Source organism: Aythya fuligula, chromosome 3 (genome assembly GCF_009819795.1).
Source record: "Aythya fuligula isolate bAytFul2 chromosome 3, bAytFul2.pri, whole genome shotgun sequence".
In the NCBI taxonomy this organism is placed as follows: Eukaryota; Metazoa; Chordata; class Aves; order Anseriformes; family Anatidae; genus Aythya; species Aythya fuligula.
The window spans coordinates 107,518,535-107,539,446 of NC_045561.1; the positions used below are offsets into that span (position 1 = coordinate 107,518,535).

At 36.4% G+C, this 20,912-nt stretch overlaps 2 protein-coding genes across 2 annotated transcripts in view; one reads left to right on the forward strand and one right to left on the reverse strand.

The window, feature by feature from the left end:
- Nucleotides 1–645: 645 nt before the first annotated feature.
- On the forward strand, nucleotides 646–18,628 carry GEN1 (GEN1 Holliday junction 5' flap endonuclease). The gene is given in 15 exon segments (XM_032185748.1): nucleotides 646–777; nucleotides 2,627–2,833; nucleotides 4,559–4,745; nucleotides 5,596–5,772; nucleotides 7,306–7,416; nucleotides 9,587–9,660; nucleotides 10,163–10,248; nucleotides 11,048–11,198; nucleotides 11,315–11,351; nucleotides 11,452–11,532; nucleotides 13,323–13,453; nucleotides 14,801–14,862; nucleotides 15,465–15,608; nucleotides 15,736–16,205; nucleotides 16,207–18,628. Coding segments are annotated over 14 exon segments (2,847 nt in total). The 5' UTR covers nucleotides 646–777; nucleotides 2,627–2,672; the 3' UTR covers nucleotides 17,182–18,628.
- Nucleotides 7,068–20,912, reverse strand: part of LOC116488272 (zona pellucida sperm-binding protein 2-like) — a 46,049-nt gene continuing 32,204 nt past the window's right edge. Inside the window, exons 19-20 of the mRNA XM_032185749.1 lie at nucleotides 8,325–8,424; nucleotides 7,068–7,407 (exon numbers count right to left, since the gene is read on the reverse strand). Coding sequence (XP_032041640.1) covers nucleotides 7,404–7,407; nucleotides 8,325–8,424 — 104 coding nt within the window. The 3' untranslated portion in view covers nucleotides 7,068–7,403. The remainder of the gene's footprint in view (nucleotides 7,408–8,324; nucleotides 8,425–20,912) is intronic.

The window sequence follows — 20,912 nt, forward strand, 5'->3', positions numbered from 1 at the left end:
CGCCACGGGCGCTGCGCCTGCGCGCTCTCCCGACCGCCTCCCTGAGGGGGCCGTTTCCCAGCGCCCGCCATTTTCTCGAGGGCGGAGCTGCCCTCGGGGCGGGGGCGGCTGTTAGGGCTGAGGAGCAGCGTGAGGGAGAGCGGGTGGTGCTTGGGGGGCCCTGGAGGTCTGAGCTGGGGAGGTAAATTTGTTTTAATTCCTCATTAGAGTTTGGTTGCGCTTTGCTCTGCCGCGTGGCAGGCGGCTGAGGAAAAGCCTGAGCCTCTGTGGGGGCTCGGGTGGGAAGGGGCGTTGGGTCCCCTGCGGCCAGTGTGGGGCTAGGGCTTTAGGTTTGTAGGCGTGCAGTCATTTTGTGCATCTTGTTATCGGGCAGGGAGGCTTCTGGAGAGGTCTTCTCGTTGTAAGCAGGCAGTCAGGGAATTCCTCTCTTCTTTCAGGCGCTACTTCAGGATCCCGAGTTCGTATCAAGGCGGGAATTTTATGTTTGAACAGAAGGCGCATGTGCGTCTCGGTGCTTTGCTTTCATGCGACTTCTTGGGGGAAAAGCCTTAGGAAGTTTATCTCCAGTGATTTAGAAGTATATCGGGAAAGAAGGAGGCTTGACCTCCCTCCTTCAGAAGTTTCTCTTTTCTAGGAAGACTAGAAACCTGCGATGAATGAACTTCAAAATCTGAATAGGCAGATCACTCCTATTAGGAGTAGTAGGTCTGTCTTTATGCAGGATCCAGACGTAAATATTTTACAGAATACCCTCAGAAAGTAGAAACTGGATGTATGGTAGGTCTTACAGATTTTCATAACTCAAACCGAAATATATTTTGAATGTAGGTAAGGAAATGTTACTGAGGACAGGATTTTGTTGGGAAACAAAATGGGAAAAAAGATATTTGGTTGTTTTCTTTGCTTTGGTTTTAGTTTCAGATTTTTAAAACTATGTTTTTTTTTTGTTTGTTTGTTTATATAACTGTTAATCTCATGAAACATTAAGTATTTATAGTATGCTTGTCTTCCCTGTTAATTAGGTACCATGCAACATACCCTAAATTATGCCACGTATTTGCATGCTTTATTTATAATTTTAACACATTTCATGTGCTTGAGGCATAACAACAACAAAATCCCTCTACGTTACTACATAATGTTCTGAGAGCATAAAACTAAAACCAGGTTGTGTGACTGAAGAAGTGGATTACAGAAACATGATATCTGTTGAAAGTAGATCTTTCCTTGAGAATGTGATTTAAAAACAACCTGGAATACCTGCAGCAGAAACAGTACATTATTGAATAGCAACCTTGCTTTAAAACAGTTCTAAAGTACAAAAAAAGCACCGTACAAAGACAGACTTGCTGTTCAGACTCTGAAGGTGTTGAATGTGAAAGATGCATAAACTTAATGTGGCCATGTTCACAAGAAGCCACAAGATGGCATAACTACTCGTCTCCTAAGCGGATCTCAGAGTTCACCTAGTCATGACTTCAAAGGAAGGCTGTGTGTGTTATTTGAGCGTGTAGTAGTTTCAAAATCAGGATGCAAGAAGTACAAAACATTCCAGATTTTATTTTTTATCTTCTAATATTGGAGGAAATGACAGAAAAGGAAATAAACATGAGGCAAACTTTGTATGGTAAGGCAATGTAGGTATAGACGGGTGTTGTGAGGGAAACGTAACGTATATGTTAAGAGTTGTTTATATAAAAGTGGCAAGGTATGAAAACCAGAACAATAAAAGGACTGTGAAGTAAAGGAAATCCAGGTATAGGTAGTGTGAGAACAGAGCTGCTTAAGTAAAGAAGAGATAAAGAAATATTCTTCCTAATGGGTGTATGTTATTAGCTAGCATTCATTGTAAGTATCTTAGTGCCAGTCACACAATACTGCAATTAAAAATAGTAAGAATAGGCACATTCACACATTTCTGGAATCATGCTTTTAGAATTGCTGAAATATTTGTTGAAAGGGAATTCTGGAGGTCATTTTCTCTTGCAGAGAGGGAAGTTCTACCAATATTAGATTAAGCCACTAAGACTGTGTGCTGTCCAAATGTTGGAAATGGAGAAGGAAGATTCTGCAGCCTCTGTGGGCAACCAGTGCTGAAGTACCCACTGTTGTTATTTCCTGATGTTTAACTTCCTAAGCCACAACCTTGGCCGTTACCCCTTGTAATATGATCTTGGACTAGCAAGGAGAGTTTGATTTTTGTCATTGTAAATATTCCTCAATCTACTGTTATATGTAAGTTACTATAATATGATCTTTTTAAAGTGAATCCTACAGCCTCAAATTGGAAAATAATGGCCTTATGGGGTGCGGATTTTTTTTCTTTTTAAATAAGTCTTGGTTTCTAGCTGTGTAAGGGACATATGAGACTTGGAAGCATGTTATGTTTTTTCAGCTGATTTTTATTTATGTTCAGCCTATTAGCAATTAAAATGTACAATCCAAAGAAGGTATTTAGTGATAAGCCACCTGTGAAATGGAGTCACTGTATATTTGGAATACATGATCGCAAATGCTCTTGACTTATAAAAGCAAAACCGATAATGCCTGGTTATTTATTTTCTGAACTTAATGTTCATAATATGTCATTTCATATTATGTTCTAAAAATATTTTATTTTGTTTAGTCTTTACAGCTAAAACGTTCACATTGACAACAAAGAAGGTGGAACAATGGGAGTGACTAATCTGTGGCAAATCCTTGAGCCTGTGAGACAACCTGTCAGCTTGAGCAGTCTTAAAGGAAAAACACTTGCTGTTGATTTAAGTTTGTGGGTTTGTGAAGCACAGACTGTTAAAAAGATGATTGGAGTAGTTACCAAGCCACATTTGAGGTATGGTATCCATAGAAATTATTGTAGCCCAAAGGTTTGGAGCTATATAATTTAGTTTTGGTACTTCTAAACTTAAGACAACTTACCTCCAAAATTTATATGACTGTGTTTGTTTTCTGTTATCACTTGTGCTATGTTCATAAAGGGTTTGAAATGAAAGCATGGTCCTACTGGTTGAACTCAACTTAGTGCTTGGGTGCAAACAGAAGAATTTCTTAGGCTCAGCATATCTTTTATTGAGGCCTTAACAGTAGGTAAGATTGAGATGGGTATAAGCAGAACTGTGCTGTGGTATAGCACTGTGCGATATGAAGATTATCAAGTGGCAAGCACAAATCAACATGCTAATTCCCATATATTTCTGAGTATGTGTGTTAGAAGGTACTGTGGACTTTTAAGCCTGTTTATGACAGCAGTTTGGAGGCTGGTAGATTCAGAACATAACGGGAGTCAGGCATGCTTTAGCCTGATGTGGCGTATGAATTGAAATTTTAGTTAAACATATTTATTTAAGTAGGAGGTCCGAATCGATCTTCAGGCTTATGAGCAGCATTCAGGAATGTGTGTATGTTTAAAGTAGCACATATAAGCAGCTATAACTTCAAAGCTTTCTGCAAATGATGGTGATAAAAATGAAATCATATATATAGTTTTTAAATGACCAGTTAGCTGGTTAGCTCAAAATTATTGAGTTACTAGTTGTTAGATGTTTCTGTGGCTTCTGTTGAACTCTGTTAATGTGAAATATTAGCATCTTCTGAAAATCTTTTCTTAAAATATTATACTTAGGACCCCAGATTGATAACTGGGTAAAAGTTGAAGCTTAACATGAATTTTTCTCTATGAGAAAGTGAAATGGAACCATCAGTCCAGATCTCTTGTGTAGTCTTTCCAAAGTAAGACAAAGGAATGGACAGATTTCTACCAGGGGAAAAAAAGATTTCATGCAGTTGGAGATCAAATTATTTTGCTAAGTATTCTACAGAAACTTTTATTGTAATCAATTGATTTCTTTTTCCTTTAATTTCTGAAAATAGAAATAGCCTCAAGAGATCAACTTACACTCTTTTACCGATAACAAATATACAAAATTAAATCTAGAAGAGTGGTCTTTCCTTGTAAATCGAAGAGAGATAAATGTTTGGTCACTTTCTTTGGAAGATTCATCCAGGAATTACTGGAAGAAGCATATGCTGTCTGAGTACTCTGATTATTACTGTTTAGACCAAGTGGTTAGTATTGCTTTTAAAACTAAAATTCTTCCCATCAATGGTGCAGATTTGCACATTAAATAAATTGGCATGGTAATGGTATCTATGTATCTAATATTAAAGTATTCATTTACTTCAGATATGCCTGCGTATCTGAAGTAAATTTTCAGGCTTAAAACAAAACAATCAATACGGATGTGTTTGAAAGCAGACTTTGGACTTTGAATATATTTTATTTAGCCTTCTAAACTTGTTTATGATTTTGTTCCTTAAAAAAAAAATCTTTCTTGTCCTTAGGTGATATTTTTTCAGATGTTTCGTAATGCTGTTACAAGTTGCTAGTAAAACGGCATCAAGGAAATAGATAAAATCTGTTAGCTTTGGGGTAAGGGAGTCATAGAAGATGGAGAGGAAGCTAAGGTTGTTCCTGGGGCAGACTAAGGGACATAACAAAATCATCTGAAGTAATCAGGCTTCCCTAATTCTACTTACGGAACACATTACTTTATTGCAGAAACCTATTTTTTCGGTTCTCTTTCTTAACATCAATGGGAATTAAACTAGTGTTTGTCATGGAAGGAGAGGCCCCCAAGTTGAAAGCAAACACCATGAGTAAGAGGAATGAGATGCGCTATGGATCTTCCAAGAAGTGTGGGGCTGCAAGAACAGGGAGATCTCATTTTAAATCCATATTAAAAGAGGTGAGTAATCAAGGGGTATGTTTCAGTATTTTTTTAATTTGAGAGAAAGAAACCTTAAATAATTCAAAGACAAGAACTCAATAGTTTTCTATGCAACAAATGTCAGCAATATTACGAGTTAGAGCGAACAAACCCTTTTGTAATTGGGCGTTACAGCATCTGTTAATTTATTATAGTAGGGGGGGAATGTCAGAATAATTTTCTTGTTTGATATGTTCTTTGTGTTATGCTACAGTGAGCTGCTGTCATAATCAAGTGCTTATTACAGAAATTCCATCTGTGTTCTCATGGCTTTGGTAGATTTAATGTATCAATTCATGTTTTATTCTTAAATTCTAAAACAATTTTTTTGTTCTAAAATTTGTAGGAAGTATATATTAGTATATTTAAGTATGTCTTAAACTGTTGTAGTCTTAGGCCAACAATACTGTACTGTCATGCTTTATGTTTTTGAGGAGTCTGACAGTTTGAAAGATGGCTGTGCTAGCCCAGTATTACTACTGAGTACTAAGCAAACCATGTCGCTTTGTGACGATAAACTCTTCTTTTGCTCTTAATTTGAAAACATCCTAAAAATATATTTAAAGCATACAGATTTCTGTGAAGGTGTTCATTCTGTATTTAATGCATTGTTCTTAGTTTTTTTAGTTACTTTAGTTACTTAGTTACTTTTTTGACTGCTTTATAGGAAGAGTAGCTTACTGTTACAGTTTTTGTATTGATATAGTGTTTTATGGTCATTGCAACAGTAGCAGTTTTCAGAGTGGACATACATGCTTCCCTGAGAAAATTCGTGCTAATAACTGGATTTAATTTAGCATTCAATCTCTTTTCTTTTGGATTCTTTCAGTGTCTGGAACTGTTGGAGTGTTTAGGTGTCCCTTGGGTTCAAGCAGCAGGGGAAGCAGAGGCAATGTGTGCTTACCTAAATGCAAAAGGCCACGTTGATGGGTGCATTACCAACGATGGAGATGTCTTCTTATACGGAGCTCAAACAGTTTATAGGAACTTTGCCATGAATGCTAAGGTAATGTACCTCATTAAGGCCAGAAGGAGATTTTGCTTGCTCTTTAGAGTTTTTCTCAAAGTAGAAATTAACAGGAGGGCCTTGAAACAATTACTTGGACACCACGCTTATCATCTGGTAGTTGAGGTTATTTAATATAGTCCTTTAAGACAGGAATGCTTTGTTGTATTCACTGCCTGTCTACCAGGATTTGAGAGCAAAACAATTGGATTGAAGAACACTTGCAGTACTGTCATCTGTGTTAATGCTGTCCTGTGATGTCTAATAAAGCTAAGTAGCAATATTATATTTCCTTCCTCAACAGTAAAGAATTTATTTGAAATAGCTGATTCCAGTAAACTTACAATTAGGGCACGTGGGAATGGTTAGCCTTTTGGTTGGTTCACACATTTACATCTTACATGTTTATTTTATTCATTACAAATATATTTACATTTAATACTGCTAGTCTCAAATATGAATAGGACAGGGATTATTTATCTGTGTAACAATCAGTTGTTGTGACCTTTCCATTAAAAAAAAAAAAAAAGAGAAAAAAAATCTATTAATCAGTTTATGATCCTGGTCTTGTTCAGAGTGCAGTTTTCTGTAACCGAAAAATGAAAAGGAAAAATGATGTTGGGGTTGGAATTTTAAATCTTTATCTGAAAGACTTGTCAATAAGGTACTTAAATAATAGGAAAAAAAAAATAGAACCAAATAAAGCACTAGGAATGACTAGTGAATGACTAGGGAAGAAAAAGTTGATGGAAAATGATTTGCTTTGATGGCACTGTATTTGGGGTCAAGACGGTCTAAATCTTCTTTCATTCAATTTCCTTATTCATTACCAAAAATGAAGGTGGACTTGATCTTTCAAGGGTATTTTATTACATATCTTAAGGTACTACATATCTGCCTATTGATAGAAAAAGTAACTCTGTGTGGGGGTGTCCATTTGGGGCATCTGTTTCAGATAACAGGGTTCTATTTGTTTTGTAGGGGCTTCCTATCTTTTTCTTCATGTTAATCATTATTTAATATTGTTGTGTTTGAGTCCTGTCCTTAAGGCTTCATGTGTTCCTTTAGCTCACAGGTATAATGTTAGGTTACAGTTTGACTTCCTTTGTTCTTTTTTTTTTTTTTTTTTTAAATTCAAGTAGCGCGTTATAAGGTTTATATGGACTTAAAAACTGCAGTTCCTAAGATATACAGCCATTAGTACTCAATAAAGTTAGTTTTACTACTTCTACAGATAGCGAGCAATAGAGAAAACAACTCTTATTTCAGTTTCTTTGAACATTTGATGCCCACACTTACAACCTGAAACTCCAGAACTATAGTTATTAATCGGGTGCCCATGCATGATATTGTAATTTTAATTGCGGCTTTATATTTATTTTTTTTTGCTGTTGGACTCTTCTGTGTGTTATAGGAAAGGCCTGTTGCCTGAAGACATGGGTGAATAGTGGTGGCTAAACAAAGTGAATGTGATTAAGGCTGTTCCTTCCTTGATGTTGTAGAAATAAAACATAAAATAAATTCTTCTTGCAGGAACCGTATCTTGACTGTTACACGATGTCCTCTATCAAGGAGAAGCTCGGTTGTGACAGAGAGTCTTTGATTGGGCTAGCTGTTCTTCTGGGTTGTGATTACCTTCCAAAGGTAAGCAATATAATTATTTTTTATTAGGTACTTACAGTTTATTGTTTTTCAAGACAGTATATCAAGGGAGACTTGTGCATGCTGACAAAACTTTGTGCAATGCATGATTACTGAGATTCAGTTGAAGATGCTTAGTAACTATACATGTACATATGTTTTTTTTGATGTCTTAAAGATAATCAAATTATTTAATAAACGTTAATCTTTCTAAATCTATTTTATGTATTATTTCAGACTGTAGTCTTCACCTCCATTATATGAAAGTATCAACAATGTTGAAACTTAGCAAACATGAAAAGTGAGTGATTGCCAGGATACTTTGTACCCATTAGGATGTAAAGTACATCCTCAGTAGAGTAGCTGAGGAAAATGAAGAAAAAACATTTCTGTTTATTCTGTTTGGAATAGTTAGTAGTGATGGTTTTGAATTGTAGTTATTAGTAGCACCAGTTCTGGATGGAGCTTGGATGTATTTGATAGAACTTTAGTTAAGGGAACTTTACATGATTTTCAAATAGTTGACAGCTACTTTGTGAATTTGAGGTAATGAATGAAGTGAGAGTGATCTCGCTAGTTACTTTTTTCTTGAAAGCTTTTGAATTTTATTTTTGTTGAGACTTTCACCAGAAGGTGTTGGAATGGCTATTTGAAATGGAAATTAAGTGGTGTGAAACTAGATTTCTATATAGTTCATCGTTCTGTGACCATAGGCAATGGTTGCTCCCATTCAGAATTGCAGTGGATGTCTAGTTACTCTTAAATCATAGTATATCAATTTGATAAAACTGTCCTTTTAAACAACAGACAGTATGCTGAATGACAGAGCACATCGATCTAACCTTTTTTTTTTCTTTTATTAAAGACAAGCCTGAGAGGGAAGCAGAAAGTAGTGGCTAATCGGTACTTACTGTAGTGCAGGTAGCAGCTCCTGGAATGCCAGGTTCTTGCATATGTCTTCTGGAGTCACACAATCAGCAATATGTGATAGGTCTTTTGAGTTGCTGAAACCTGGCAAAGCAAAGAAAGATAGAAACTTCCAGGGAAAGCTGAACTACAGGAGTGCATTGTGGGTGTGATGACTGGCAGAAAAGATAAATGGGAAGACCACTCTACAATTGCACTTGCTTTGTTGATTGCATATATGTGATGCTTTCCTTGCAGAAGGCGAATACCTGCCTGCCTGAGTGGCTGCACAACCAATGACAACTTCTAATTGGTTTTGAAAAGATGTTTATTTCATACAGTTGTATATATTCAGTTGTTATATTTGAATAAAAACAAGCTACTAGTTTATTTGTAGTAGTGCTGTAGAAAGGACACACATACTGTTTATATTAAGTGGTACTGATTCTTGATTTAAATCATTCAGGTTATTTTGAATCCATTGTCTGTCACTCTTCAGTATATCTAGGGTTTACAGTAAAGTCCTAGATTTCAGCCCATGAGCTAGCTTCTAAAAATATTTGCTGTTCCCATGTATTACTTATAGGGCTAGTCTTGTAAAGGACATGCATACTACAGATATAATAACAGCAAAATCAATGCAAGATGTAATAGCAAAATCAAGCAAGTGATTGTTGAAGAGGAAAGGAGGGCTTCTTTCAGGTTTGGGTTTTTAATTTATTTTTCAGAAAAATGCTCTTGCAATATTTTTTAAGTCATCTCTTGGAACATAAGTATTTAAGGTTAAAGCAGTTTCTTTGTCATAAAGCCACTCTCCTGTAAGTGAAAACTTTTTGGTAGACATTTTTCATCTGAGATTCCAGTCTTTTGAGTTTAAAATCCAAGACAGATTCATTCTTTGGTTTGTCTTTCCAAAAGTTCTGAAAAGTTTAATCTCTCTGGCAGTTAGCTGTCAAGAATGTTTCAAGTATTTCATATTGTAGTTCTGTTGCAGATGGTGTACAAAAAAAAAAAGAAAACCAAAAACAATGTATAGAAAGTAAGTAGTGGAAAATGGATGATTTTATCTTTGCTACTGGGTGTCTGGTAGTACAGGTATAATCTGTCACCTCTGACTACATAACTATGTCAAAAATTATTTTTGTCAGTGTAGCTCAATGTCTGTTAATGTTTTATCATTTCTGTTAATAAGATTGTGAAGGCAATTTATAAAAATCTGTATACTTTGTATGTCATTAAATGATGTTTAATATTTCTGTCTCTATAGGGCGTTCCAGGAGTTGGAAAAGAACAAGCTTTAAAGTTAATTGAGACTTTGAGAGGTCAAAACTTACTGCAAAGGTAAATTGAAAACTTACCTTGATTTTATTCTAATACTTGCTGGTATGGGCTTCATCTCCAAGATGATGTTAATAATATTTAACTCTTTTTTTTTTTTGAGGGACAGGTTACTACATTCCTTACTTCATATTTGCTAAGCAAGCTTCTTCATTTTTTTAAAACACAAGCTGACTCCTAGCTTTTGAGTTAGCAGGTGTATGTTGATGTTTTAGGAATGCAAGTCACAAGGACTGATGACAGACTTGCTAATTTTTTCTATTCTTTTTTAATTGGGTTGTGGATCAGGACAGGGGATACTAAATGCTTTCTTGGTTTTAATGTATATGTCAACACTAGAAATCCAATAACTATGTGCTCACAAAAAAAAAGTCTATTTCATAAGTTAGAAAACTGCTTTTTAAGCAAATGCCTGAGAAGTATAAAGAGTGTTCTTTTTAGTGTTTTGTTTGAAGTATGAAAGCTTTTACAGTATTTTGTAATGATTTCAATATCATCCTTCTAGATTTGAGCAATGGAAAGAATTTCAGTATGATGATCCAACTGTGGTTGTTAAAAGGGTAATTCACTGTTCTGAGTGTCATCATCCAGGTCAGTGTAAAAAGCATTGAATTTTATTTTTAGCTTAATCATTTGTTGTTTTTTATTCTGGGCATGGGGGGTTGTTTGTTGGTTGGATTTTTGTCAAAAAAAGAAAAGATTAAAAACTACTTTTCTTGTCATTCAGCTTCTGGGCTGTATTCAGATTTTCAACTGTGTGTATTTGTGTAAGTGCTTTTTTGAGGCTGGGGTTACCTTTTCCAAATGTGAAACCAGTTGATAGCAGATGGAATATTAACAGGATGTCCTTGTGTGATCCCAGGTACTTGCCTTTTTAACAATGTCAGTGAAGAAAATGTGCTACATGACAAGCAGCTTTTTTTTTTCCCTGTCTGAGTTGGTCTTGCGTAAGGAGGGCTGAATCCATTAGTATTGCTGAGTTTTTAGCCCTTTCTTAAGAAGTTAGTCTTAGGGAACCTCATTTTGGTAGCACATTTGATTGGTGTACTCATTCAAAGCTATCAGTTGGAGAAGAAAAAGCTTGTTTCAAATATCCATTGCTTAGTATGTTTGTGAAGGTGTCACAGACTACTTAGGTTTTTTTAGGTATTAAATTCTTCAGCATAAGGTGCAAAACTGCTTGTTAATTAATCTTGATTAAAAAAAAAGAAAAAATGTATTTGTCAGTTCTTACTGTAAGTATATAGTTAATGCACTCGGATCTGCTATTATAACTGAATATAGCTCCTATTCCTCTCAAATTCGTATGTATTCCAAATTCTATATTTTTACTACTAATTTTGTATAATTGGAAGCCTTGTCATTGTGATTTGTATATCTGCTTCTATAGGGTCTTACAAGGAACATGAGCGCGGTGGATGTAAACTCTGCGAAAGCACAAGATACTGCAAACCCAATGACTCCAAGTACTGCTGCCCTTGTGAATGGCATCAGTTAGAACAAGTGAAACAAGCAAATGCAGTGGAGGACAATATCAGAAAGTAGGAGTGCATTGAAAATAAACTACTTTTCCCTGTTTTCATGTGCAGGGTGAGGTTTTAAGCTGTGCATTTTTCCTCTTTGTGCCCAGTTCCTAACACATTTGTTTTACCCACAGAAAAGCTAATAGTTGTGAAGGCTTTCCATTCTCTGAGGTAACAAGCCTATTTAAAGAAATTTTTCTTTTACTCAATTAATTGAAATTTCAGTTTTCTTCCCTCTCTTAAACTGCCTTTTTTCTGTTTTTATCTCAAGGTTATCCAAGAATTTCTCGTAAACAAGAATAAATTAATCAAGATAATGGATTGCAAAAGACCAAATTTATTGTCCTTTCAGGTACATAACACTACTGGTTGTTTAGCTCTATGTGGCTTTTATTGTTTATGCATCTGTGATAACTTTGATCTTGATCGGTGATTTTACTGGAAATAAGAATTACAGAATCACAGAATTTCTAGGTTGGAAGAGACCTCAAGATCATCGAGTCCAACCTCTACCTAACGCTAACAATCCCCACTAAACCATATCCCTAAGCTCTACATCTAAACATCTTTTAAAGACTTCCAGGGATGGTGACTCCACCACTTCCCTGGGCAGCCTGTTCCAATGCCTAACAACCCTTTCGGTAAAGAAGTTCTTCCTAACATCTAACCTAAAATTCCCCTGGCTCAACTTAAGCCCATTCCCCCTTGTCCTGTCACCAGGCACGTGGGAGAATAGACCAATCCCCACCTCACTACAGCCTCCTTTAAGGTATCTGTAAAGAGCAATAAGGTCGCCCCTGAGCCTCCTCTTTTCCAGGCTGAACAAGCCCAGCTCCCTCAGCCGCTCCTCGTAGGACTTGTTCTCCAGGCCCCTCACCAGCTTCGTCGCCCTTCTCTGGACCCGCTCAAGCACCTTGATGTCCTTCTTGTAGCGAGGGGCCCAAAACTGAACATAGTACTTGAGGTGCGGCCTCACCAGAGCCAAGTACAGGGGGACAATCACCTCCCTAATCTTACTGCAACTTTTTAATATACTACATCTTTTGAAAGTCTAAAATGACAACTTCAAAAAATTAATTGATTTTAAGTATGTATGTAGAAAAGCAGAAGTAAGAGAACTTGAGGGAGGGTCACTTGCCATTCTATTTTTTCACTGTCCAGTGTTATTAAATTGAGTTGCTGAATGTTGCGTCATCTGTAGTGTATAAAGTACTGTGTGGCTATATGGCATAATGTTTCAGGGATGTTAACCTTTTTTTCCTCTCACCTTTCATTAAGGTATTAACAGATACAGCTCTTGTTTTTGCTCATACCTGTTTCATCTTCATACTGACACAGTGTGTATGTGACTTGCAGCAAGTCATAATTGCAGACTTTTTTCTTTAACTTTCTTTTTAGTGTTTTCTTGGCATTATCAAGATTAGCAGCTTCTGTATGTAACAGACAGAAGAGGCTTTCATTTTTACTGGTGCATGTTTTCCCAAAATCAGATAGCAGGCCGATATTTAGCGCAATACTGCCAATTTCCAAGTTTAGAGGCCCTTTAATTCAAAGTGCACAAAGCTCAAAAGGCTTACAGGATATTCTTTTGTCTAGAGAGTGAGGAATAAGGCTTCTGGGGTGAAGGTAGGAAGAGGTGTTTGTATATACTTGCTGTTGGAGTTGTTTTCTAAGAATGATTTTTATTATGTATTTTTACTGCTGAAGGCAGATCTTTTTATAATGTTTCATTTTCCTGAATTGGTATGTTAAGTTATATAAAACTTGATAGACTACTGTTGAGCATCATGGTTTTAATAAAGATCTGTATTCAACTTCCTCTCACATGTAGAATCAGTAATTTTCACAGCTCCTTGCATAGCTGTCCTCTGTCTGATAAGGTGTTTAGTAACTGTCTTATTCCCGCTGTTGCAGCCACACAGCTGTTCCCTGGACCTGTTACTGACAGCAGAAGAATCTACCCAGATAAGGATAACTGTTCCTTCACTTGACAGTGAAATATTACTCAGCATTACCCGGACGTATAAAATGTTCAAAATACTTTAAATGTTCAGTCCTGTGTCCCTACTACACAGCTGTCAAAATTTGATATCTAACAGAGTAAAAATGTTTTTAAAGTGTGTTTTTGTTTTACACTAACAGATATTTGCTTCTGAGAAGATGGAATGGGCAAAGAATTATGCTTGTAAGAAACTGTTAGCACTGTTGACACTTTATGATATGAACCAGAGAAAATCTGGCTACATCAGTTCAAAACAACTGCAGGCAATACGGTAACTGGAGTTCTTGAACCTAATGTTTACCTCGTGTTGCTTAAGGAAAATTCTCATGTTTTTCTTCATTTTTATAAACATATAATGGTATTCTTCCATCTGTTTTTCAAGCTATGTGCTTATTTTGATTAAAATTTTTGATTAAAAAAATTTAGATCCATATGCCAATATCTGTGCTGTTGCTGCTGCGCAAAGTAACACATACAGCAGTTTCCCTCAGTTCTAATAGGGTCTGCTATGGTTAGTTTCTATTCACTTCAGTGATTCAAGATACGAGCATGAACATCAAAATGAGCATCTGCAGATTCGGTTATGTGTCTAATGAATTTGCTGGCTTACGGTTCATTTCTGCTACCTGTTTTTCTCTAAACATTTTCTTTGAGGACAGCTGCCTTTATGATTACGGAAATGGTCAGGTATCCTGTCACTAAAAATGGGTACACAGGAAAAACAAGATAAACAAGTAACTACATCCCTCTGAATATTTTCCCAACATCCAGGTTTCTGTTACTCAGGAGTTTTCTGAGCCAGGTTTAGAGAGCCATCAGCCCTCAAAGCATTTTCTTTTAAATGATCTAATCTTTTCTTAAGCCCTTTTCTTAAGTTTTCTTAAACTTTCTGAATCTACAGTGTCTGTTGGCAAAAGGTTCCTGAACTTAACTTCATAGTCTTAAAGAAATTATTTGACGTAATATCAAACGACAGGCTTTTTTGGTATTCATTTTTTTTCCCCAAATTCTTACATTGCAGGAAGGGTTAGTAGTTGTTCCCTGTTTCTCAATGCCTTTCAAGACTTCATAGACCTTAATTTTAAGGAGAACAGTCAGTGTCAATATGGTAGTATCTTTTCTGGATTAATGAATCACAGTCTGTCAGTACCAGCCTCTTCCTACAAAACTGGGATGTAGATATTTTTAGAAAAAATCTCATGAAGTTCCTGTTCAGTTCACGTCTTAGATTCCTTCATGCTCTTTTGCAAAAAATATGCGTGATACTGTCTGTTCACTGAGAAACTTACTGTCTATGGCACCAGCCTTCTCCATGGCATAGCTGAAGATACCAACCTGGTGTTTGTAGAAATTTATATTATGGTTGTATTTTACAAAATGGCATTTTTGATTTTTAGTTCTGCTACTCTAAGCAATATCAACTAAAAAAAAAAGTCAGTATTCAAAATCTAGACAGAGAACTTATATACAAAAGTAACTTTTTTTAAAAAAGCTAAGTTTACTATTACAAAGATAATTTTTGCTCAGAAACATTCTAATTTAGAATACTCGAATATTTTAAAATAGCTTAAATTTTACATTTCCTGTTGAAACATAATCATGTTCTCTGTTCTTACAGGATAGTCAAGACACGTGTTAAAAATGGGATTCCTTGTTTTGAAATTGAGTGGCAAAAACCAGGTTGGTGTGGTTCCCATGTACGTTATTGAACAATTCACAGGAAAAGAACAAAAGCATTCTTGAAAGGGGAAAATAGTTTGACATTTATGAGGAAACAATGTGTGGGTAAGATTGGAAATTGTGAGAGATGTAGAAAATGTGCATCGCATTTCAGATACCCTGAAACCAAAAGCAGTACTTAAAAAAAATAAAAGCAATCAAACAAAACAACTACCAGGTCAAAACTAAACACAAACTCAAACAAAAAACATCCTACCTACCTACCAAGAAAGCAAGAGGGTTCGTTTTCAAGGACTTTTTGTGGTACATGTTAATAAGACCTGTACTCTGTGTTTCATGTCTTGTTTCATTATATATCTGAAGCTGTGACAGCTTACTAGCTAGAAACTTCTCTCTTGACAGACTTCTATTTTTAATGTGCCTGCTTGACCCGGGCACCTGGCAGAAAGAAAGCAGTTACAGTGTAGCTAAATCTCAAACCTTGTGCTGTTTGCCTTTTTACATATCTTCCTTATACTGAATTCTTTTGTTCTTTCTCTTTCTTATCCAATCCTTTGAAATACTCATGTATATATATGTCCAATATAAATTCATTGTTCTAGAACATTACATTGATGCAGAAGATGACCCTGTGGAGTTGTTTGTAATCACAGTAGAAGAGGCATCTTTGTTTCAGGCTGCTTATCCAGATGTTGTTGCTCTTTACCAAATGGAAAAGTCAGAAGCTCTGGCAAAGAAACAGAGAAGTAAGTCCAAAAGTTTATATCTTATGAACTTACGGTTCTTGCCAGAATACCAGAATCAAAGGCAGCAAATATTTCTCCCACTCTTGAGCAATATCATGTTTGATCTGCACCTCTTTTTTCTTTTCAGACAGGAAAAACAAACCAAAAGAAAAAGATTTATCAAATGTCTGTGATGAAGTTACTGATCTTCTGTCTCAAATGAATTTTAAATCTACAAGTGAAATTCTTACTGTGCAAGACCACACACCAGATACAAAAACTGCACCTGAATTTGAGATACACCAGAGTAACACTGAATCAAAAGAGCCAGCAATAGCGGCAGCTTCCTGTGTAACATGCCTTCAGATGCCAGTATCAGCAGTTGGGCTTTCTCTGACTGCATCACCGTGCTCGCACTCACAGGGTACACTGGCTGACTCATCTGTATTACCAGCACAATTTACTAAAAGTTCAGAGAGATCATCTTCTTCCTCTGTAACAGCTGATCTACAATTGAGCAGTATTGATTGGGAAGGAACTTCCTTCAGTGCTTCACCAGCCCAGGTGTGCGATAGCTGTGATCCAGCATCTGACTTGACTGCATGCATAAAGCGCTCACTACCCGCTACCTCATGAAACAGGGAAAAACAGCTCAGAATATTCTGGGGCTTTGCAGTCTGATACAGACCATTCTGACAGTGCAGATGATTTAGTTTCAGATGGTGGTACGGCAGAACTTCAGAAGTTGTCTTTAAGTGAGCGTATATTTAGGAAGACTTCTATTCAGTCAAAGCCTTTGCTGTTAGAAGATGTAATGCAGCGAGAGCCTCTCAAAGGATTTAAGCACACAAAGGCAGCATTGAATCCTGATAAAGATTCTCTCTCTTCCTCATGCCCATTAAACAAACCAGTGCAAGAAACTAAAACTATGCAATCAGAAACCTGTTCAAGGGAATATGGTGTACATATTTGTCAAGATCAATGCAAAGAAGCTGACAGCCTGTATGAAATGATGCAAAAAGACCACAATATAACATCTCTAGCCCCCTGTGGGCAAACAACAGAGCCATTATATACTGTGTGTGAAATGCTTCCCCCATCTCAAAAGCCAGAAGATATGGTAACTGGCCATCACTTTACAAAATCTTGTACTCAGACTGCTTGGAAAACTTCTTTTAAAAAGAGCGTGTGTCAGAACAGATGTTCCTCTAGTGAGGACAGTGATGATGGCAACACTAATAAAAATCTAGTTTATAAGAAACAAAAAAGGCAGCTGAACACCGGCCAGTTTAAAAAATCTTTTGCAGAGAAAAGGGGTAACACTGTTAGTAGCAAAAGAACAAGCAGCGACTCAGCACTTATACTTAAACAGAGGAAGAAAAAGACCGACTTTAAGAAATCTGGTAATAATTTGTCATTGCAAATATGTCCAGAACCTTCCTGTGTAGTGGAAATTGATTGTTCCAAAAGTCCAGAACAACCGACCACTTCCAGTCCTGTGCAGCAAGCTGAAAGTGATGTCCAGATTTATCCATGGGCAGACAGTCCCCTTCCCCTGTCTGAAAGACTAAAAGGAAGAATCAAAATCAATTAGGTCCTTCATGAAATAGATTATGATAACAATTAACTCTGAACCTCAGCTCTTACAGAGGTCTTTCTCAAAATCTCTGCAGTGTGCTCTGTCAGTTCAAAGTGGACAAATTCATAATGAATGTGTACTGAAATACATCATATTGGTGCTAAAGTTTGAAACTAAAATGTTAGCAAAAGTATTAAATCACAACTTATAGGCAAATACCCATTATTCTGGACTTGATCATGTTCTGAACTTTGTATGTAAGCAGCATTCTGTAGTATACAAGGGAGCAAAAGATGTTATTTTTGAAATATGAAGTCTGTTTTTTCCCAGCTAAGTTGTGCTTCATGTACAGCTATTAGTCCTTCTGATTACAAAAATAGAGCTATTAAAACAGCGCCTATGCTGCTGTTTGATATGCTCGATAAGACAAAGCAATAGAGCTTTTTACAACTGAAATTTTCCATTCTGCCCAACTAACTTAATTTTGCTAGTTTTAAAATAGACACTGATTGTGTTGGTTATCTCTAAAGGACCAGGTAGAGACATGCAGCAGATGTACCTTACAGCGTAGCTAAATTTATATCTGCCATGCCCTATAATAAACTGCTCTTTGAGTGTGTGCACCTTCCAAAGAATAGAAAAAGCCATCTAAGGATATTCTGTTTTTGTAGTTGTGACTTCTGCTATTTAAGTGAACGTCATGGCTATTATAACCATGTGCTTATAGACTGGGGCATTTTTTACTTACAAAAGATGTGAAATCCTATCTAACATTCACTTCTAATTATATTGGGATGAAGATTAAATTACAGAAAATCAGAATCTAATAATGGTATTGCAGACTCTTAAAAATATCACGTACTGTAAATGTTTGTTCTTGAACTTGAATACACTGCATATTTGAAGGTGTTCTTCCTCCCTCTTTAATACACAAGCAATCTGGTTATAGGCAAAAATAAAAAAAAAAATAGTCTTCAGCAGCTTATTAGAAATGCTTCCTTGCCTATATTTAAGCATTCGTAACTACTTTTTCTATGCACCAACCAGAAGGATGATCACTCTTACTGACAAATAATGTTAATAATAGAAATCAACTTAGAATATCTATGCCTTAATGAAAATGTCAGTTCTTTCCTTATAAAGGTCAAAGCTTTAGAAGTTAGGAATCTAAACTCCCAACTGTGTTCAAGGAGGAAATAGAAAATTTAATTAGCAAAAATGGTAGCTTCTTACATTGCCTAGAGGTAGATAAAGTTGGTTTGGAGCAGGTTTTCCAAGTTAGATATGCATTATGTAAATAAGAAAAAAAAATCCAAAAATATTGGAAATGTTTACAGTTTTGAAAATGGTCTCTTGCGGAGACTCATTGTGCAGCTGATGTGAGAGGGCAGGTGAGAGAACAGAAATGCTATGAAATGGCATAGCAGTCACCTGGGGCTCCCCTATCTAGTGATCAGTAGTGGACAGGTCAAACTTTTTTTTTTTTTTTTTGGGGGGGGGGGGGAAGAGGGAAAAAAATGTTGTTTATGTTTGATTCTCTTACTGCCCTACTGCTGATTTTGAATAGTGAAAGTTAGAATTGGTACCTTTATATTTTCATGAATAAAAATACCATCATCATACAGCTGTGCTTGCTTTTGTTCCCTCTCTATGTGTCCCAATCCCTTATTCTACTGGAGACATCAAAAATTTTTCACTTTAGTGTGTGTATGTGTGTGTTTGCTTTCCAAACCTGGCTATGATGACTGCCTTAATAGATTATTTGCCAAATATACTGGGCCAGAATTACGATATGATGGAAATCAGAAATGAGATGGTTGTAAGGCACTGATAACTAGGGGGGGGGGAACGACACTATGTTTTTATATGAATATAAATTAATATGGTTTTCTAAGTACAGTTCAAGCACAAAAAGCATGAAGACTTCAAGTTTTTCATTTGCAGTGTCTCATTTTTGCTTAAGTTTTCCACCCCTACTTCAGAAGCAGTGATAGATTTGAAAACAGCTGTATGGGATGCCCTGTCTCATTTAGACTCTAGCTCCTCATTGCCACAAATTGCCATAACATTTATCCTTGAGGGTGACTTGTCAGACTTCTGGTTCACAATTAAATTTGCCATTTGCTACAAAGGGGAAAATACTGTTTAAAAGTATTGTGACCCCTCACTTTGCTGTAGCTTACTCAAGGTGAGGATTAGGGTCCATTTCTTTGGAACTGTGTTTACAGTACCAAAGCTGACTGCTTTGCAACCCCTGTATTTAAATAAATTGAATGGGTGTAACATAACCTCCTTCTCCAGGAAATATTCCTGCAATATCATATGAAAATGGTCATAAGTATAAATGAATATGATGCATCATTTATACTATTTTCATTTACCTGTCATGGTCAGCCCAAACAAGCTGTATCAGAATGCTCTAGATAAAGCAATAAAACTATATCTGCTGTGGAGATGGGGCAAGTAGATGTGTCATTCTTCGCAAAAGTTTTCCTATGGAAGCACTGTAGCAGCCCCTGTACTTTGGCTAACAGATCACTTCTGATACCAGCATCCCTTTGGCCTGGAGAGATACAGCCCAGAAGTGTAGGTTGTCTTAGCAGTGCAATGGCACTTATTGCAAGTGCAATTATTTCCACTTAAAAGCAATATTAAACATCTAATTAGTTCTTCAATGTAGCAAATTATAGTGAAGGGATACTTTATTTGGCGTTACTCATGGTAATTGTAACTCTCCCTATTTCAGGTCCATAGGGAATCAACTAGAAAGCAACTGTTTACATAGAATATATAAATAAATAGATACAGAAATATAACAGACAAAACAAAACAAAGACTAATTCCTGGATATCCCTCTATCACCTGCTTTTATTTTTTTTTTCACTGGAAAATATTACTGGCATACTTAAGCATGTTCACACCTTGATAGAGTGATACTCATTTTCATTACATTTACCAATTTTTACTTAACTAATAGAATTAATGAACACAATAATTTTGTGACAGTTGACAAGGAAATTTCCTACCTGGTTATTTAGCTGAACTTTGAGGATTTGCCCAGGCTTGGCTCTATGCTATCATATCAAGAATGAAACTTGGAAAATGTGGTGGTGAAAGAGGCTGAGGGCAGCTGCTACTCGAGACAAGCTTGAGTCTTTTCATGTCTAAAAAGGTGGCAAACCCTGCCCTATATTATCAGCAGATAAAAGGAAACCACAGTTAGAATATTTTGGCAGCTGCTGTGACCCTAAGTGCTACTGGTGCAACAGTAAAACTCGGTGCTAGATTTGGCGCTTTTTTCCTCCAGGAAACAAAACACTTCACTGTTTCAAGAAAACAAAATTACCGTGGGTGACAGAACCACTCTAGCACAGCTCTCTTGCTCTCCTATCCTGCACTGTAGCTACCGTCAGTACTGAAGTTCACTTAGCTTAAGATTAATCACTAAATTAAAATAATAGAACTTTAAAAGTTCTTTAAAAGTCCCATCTCCACCCTCTACCCCAATCTCCCTTGAAGGGTTGGGGGAGATATTGTCACTTCAAAGACTGAGAACAGCTGGAAAAAGGGCTCTCCTTTGAAATTTTTGCTCCATAGAAACTGCTAACCACTGATTTACTGATGGGTATTCACAATGGCTTAGATGTCTGACTGAAGTACAATGAGGGGGAAAGCTAACTTCAGCATATTTTTAATGCTTAGTGTATTTTTGTAGAATTATCTGTGCATTAACATTATGTTTTTAT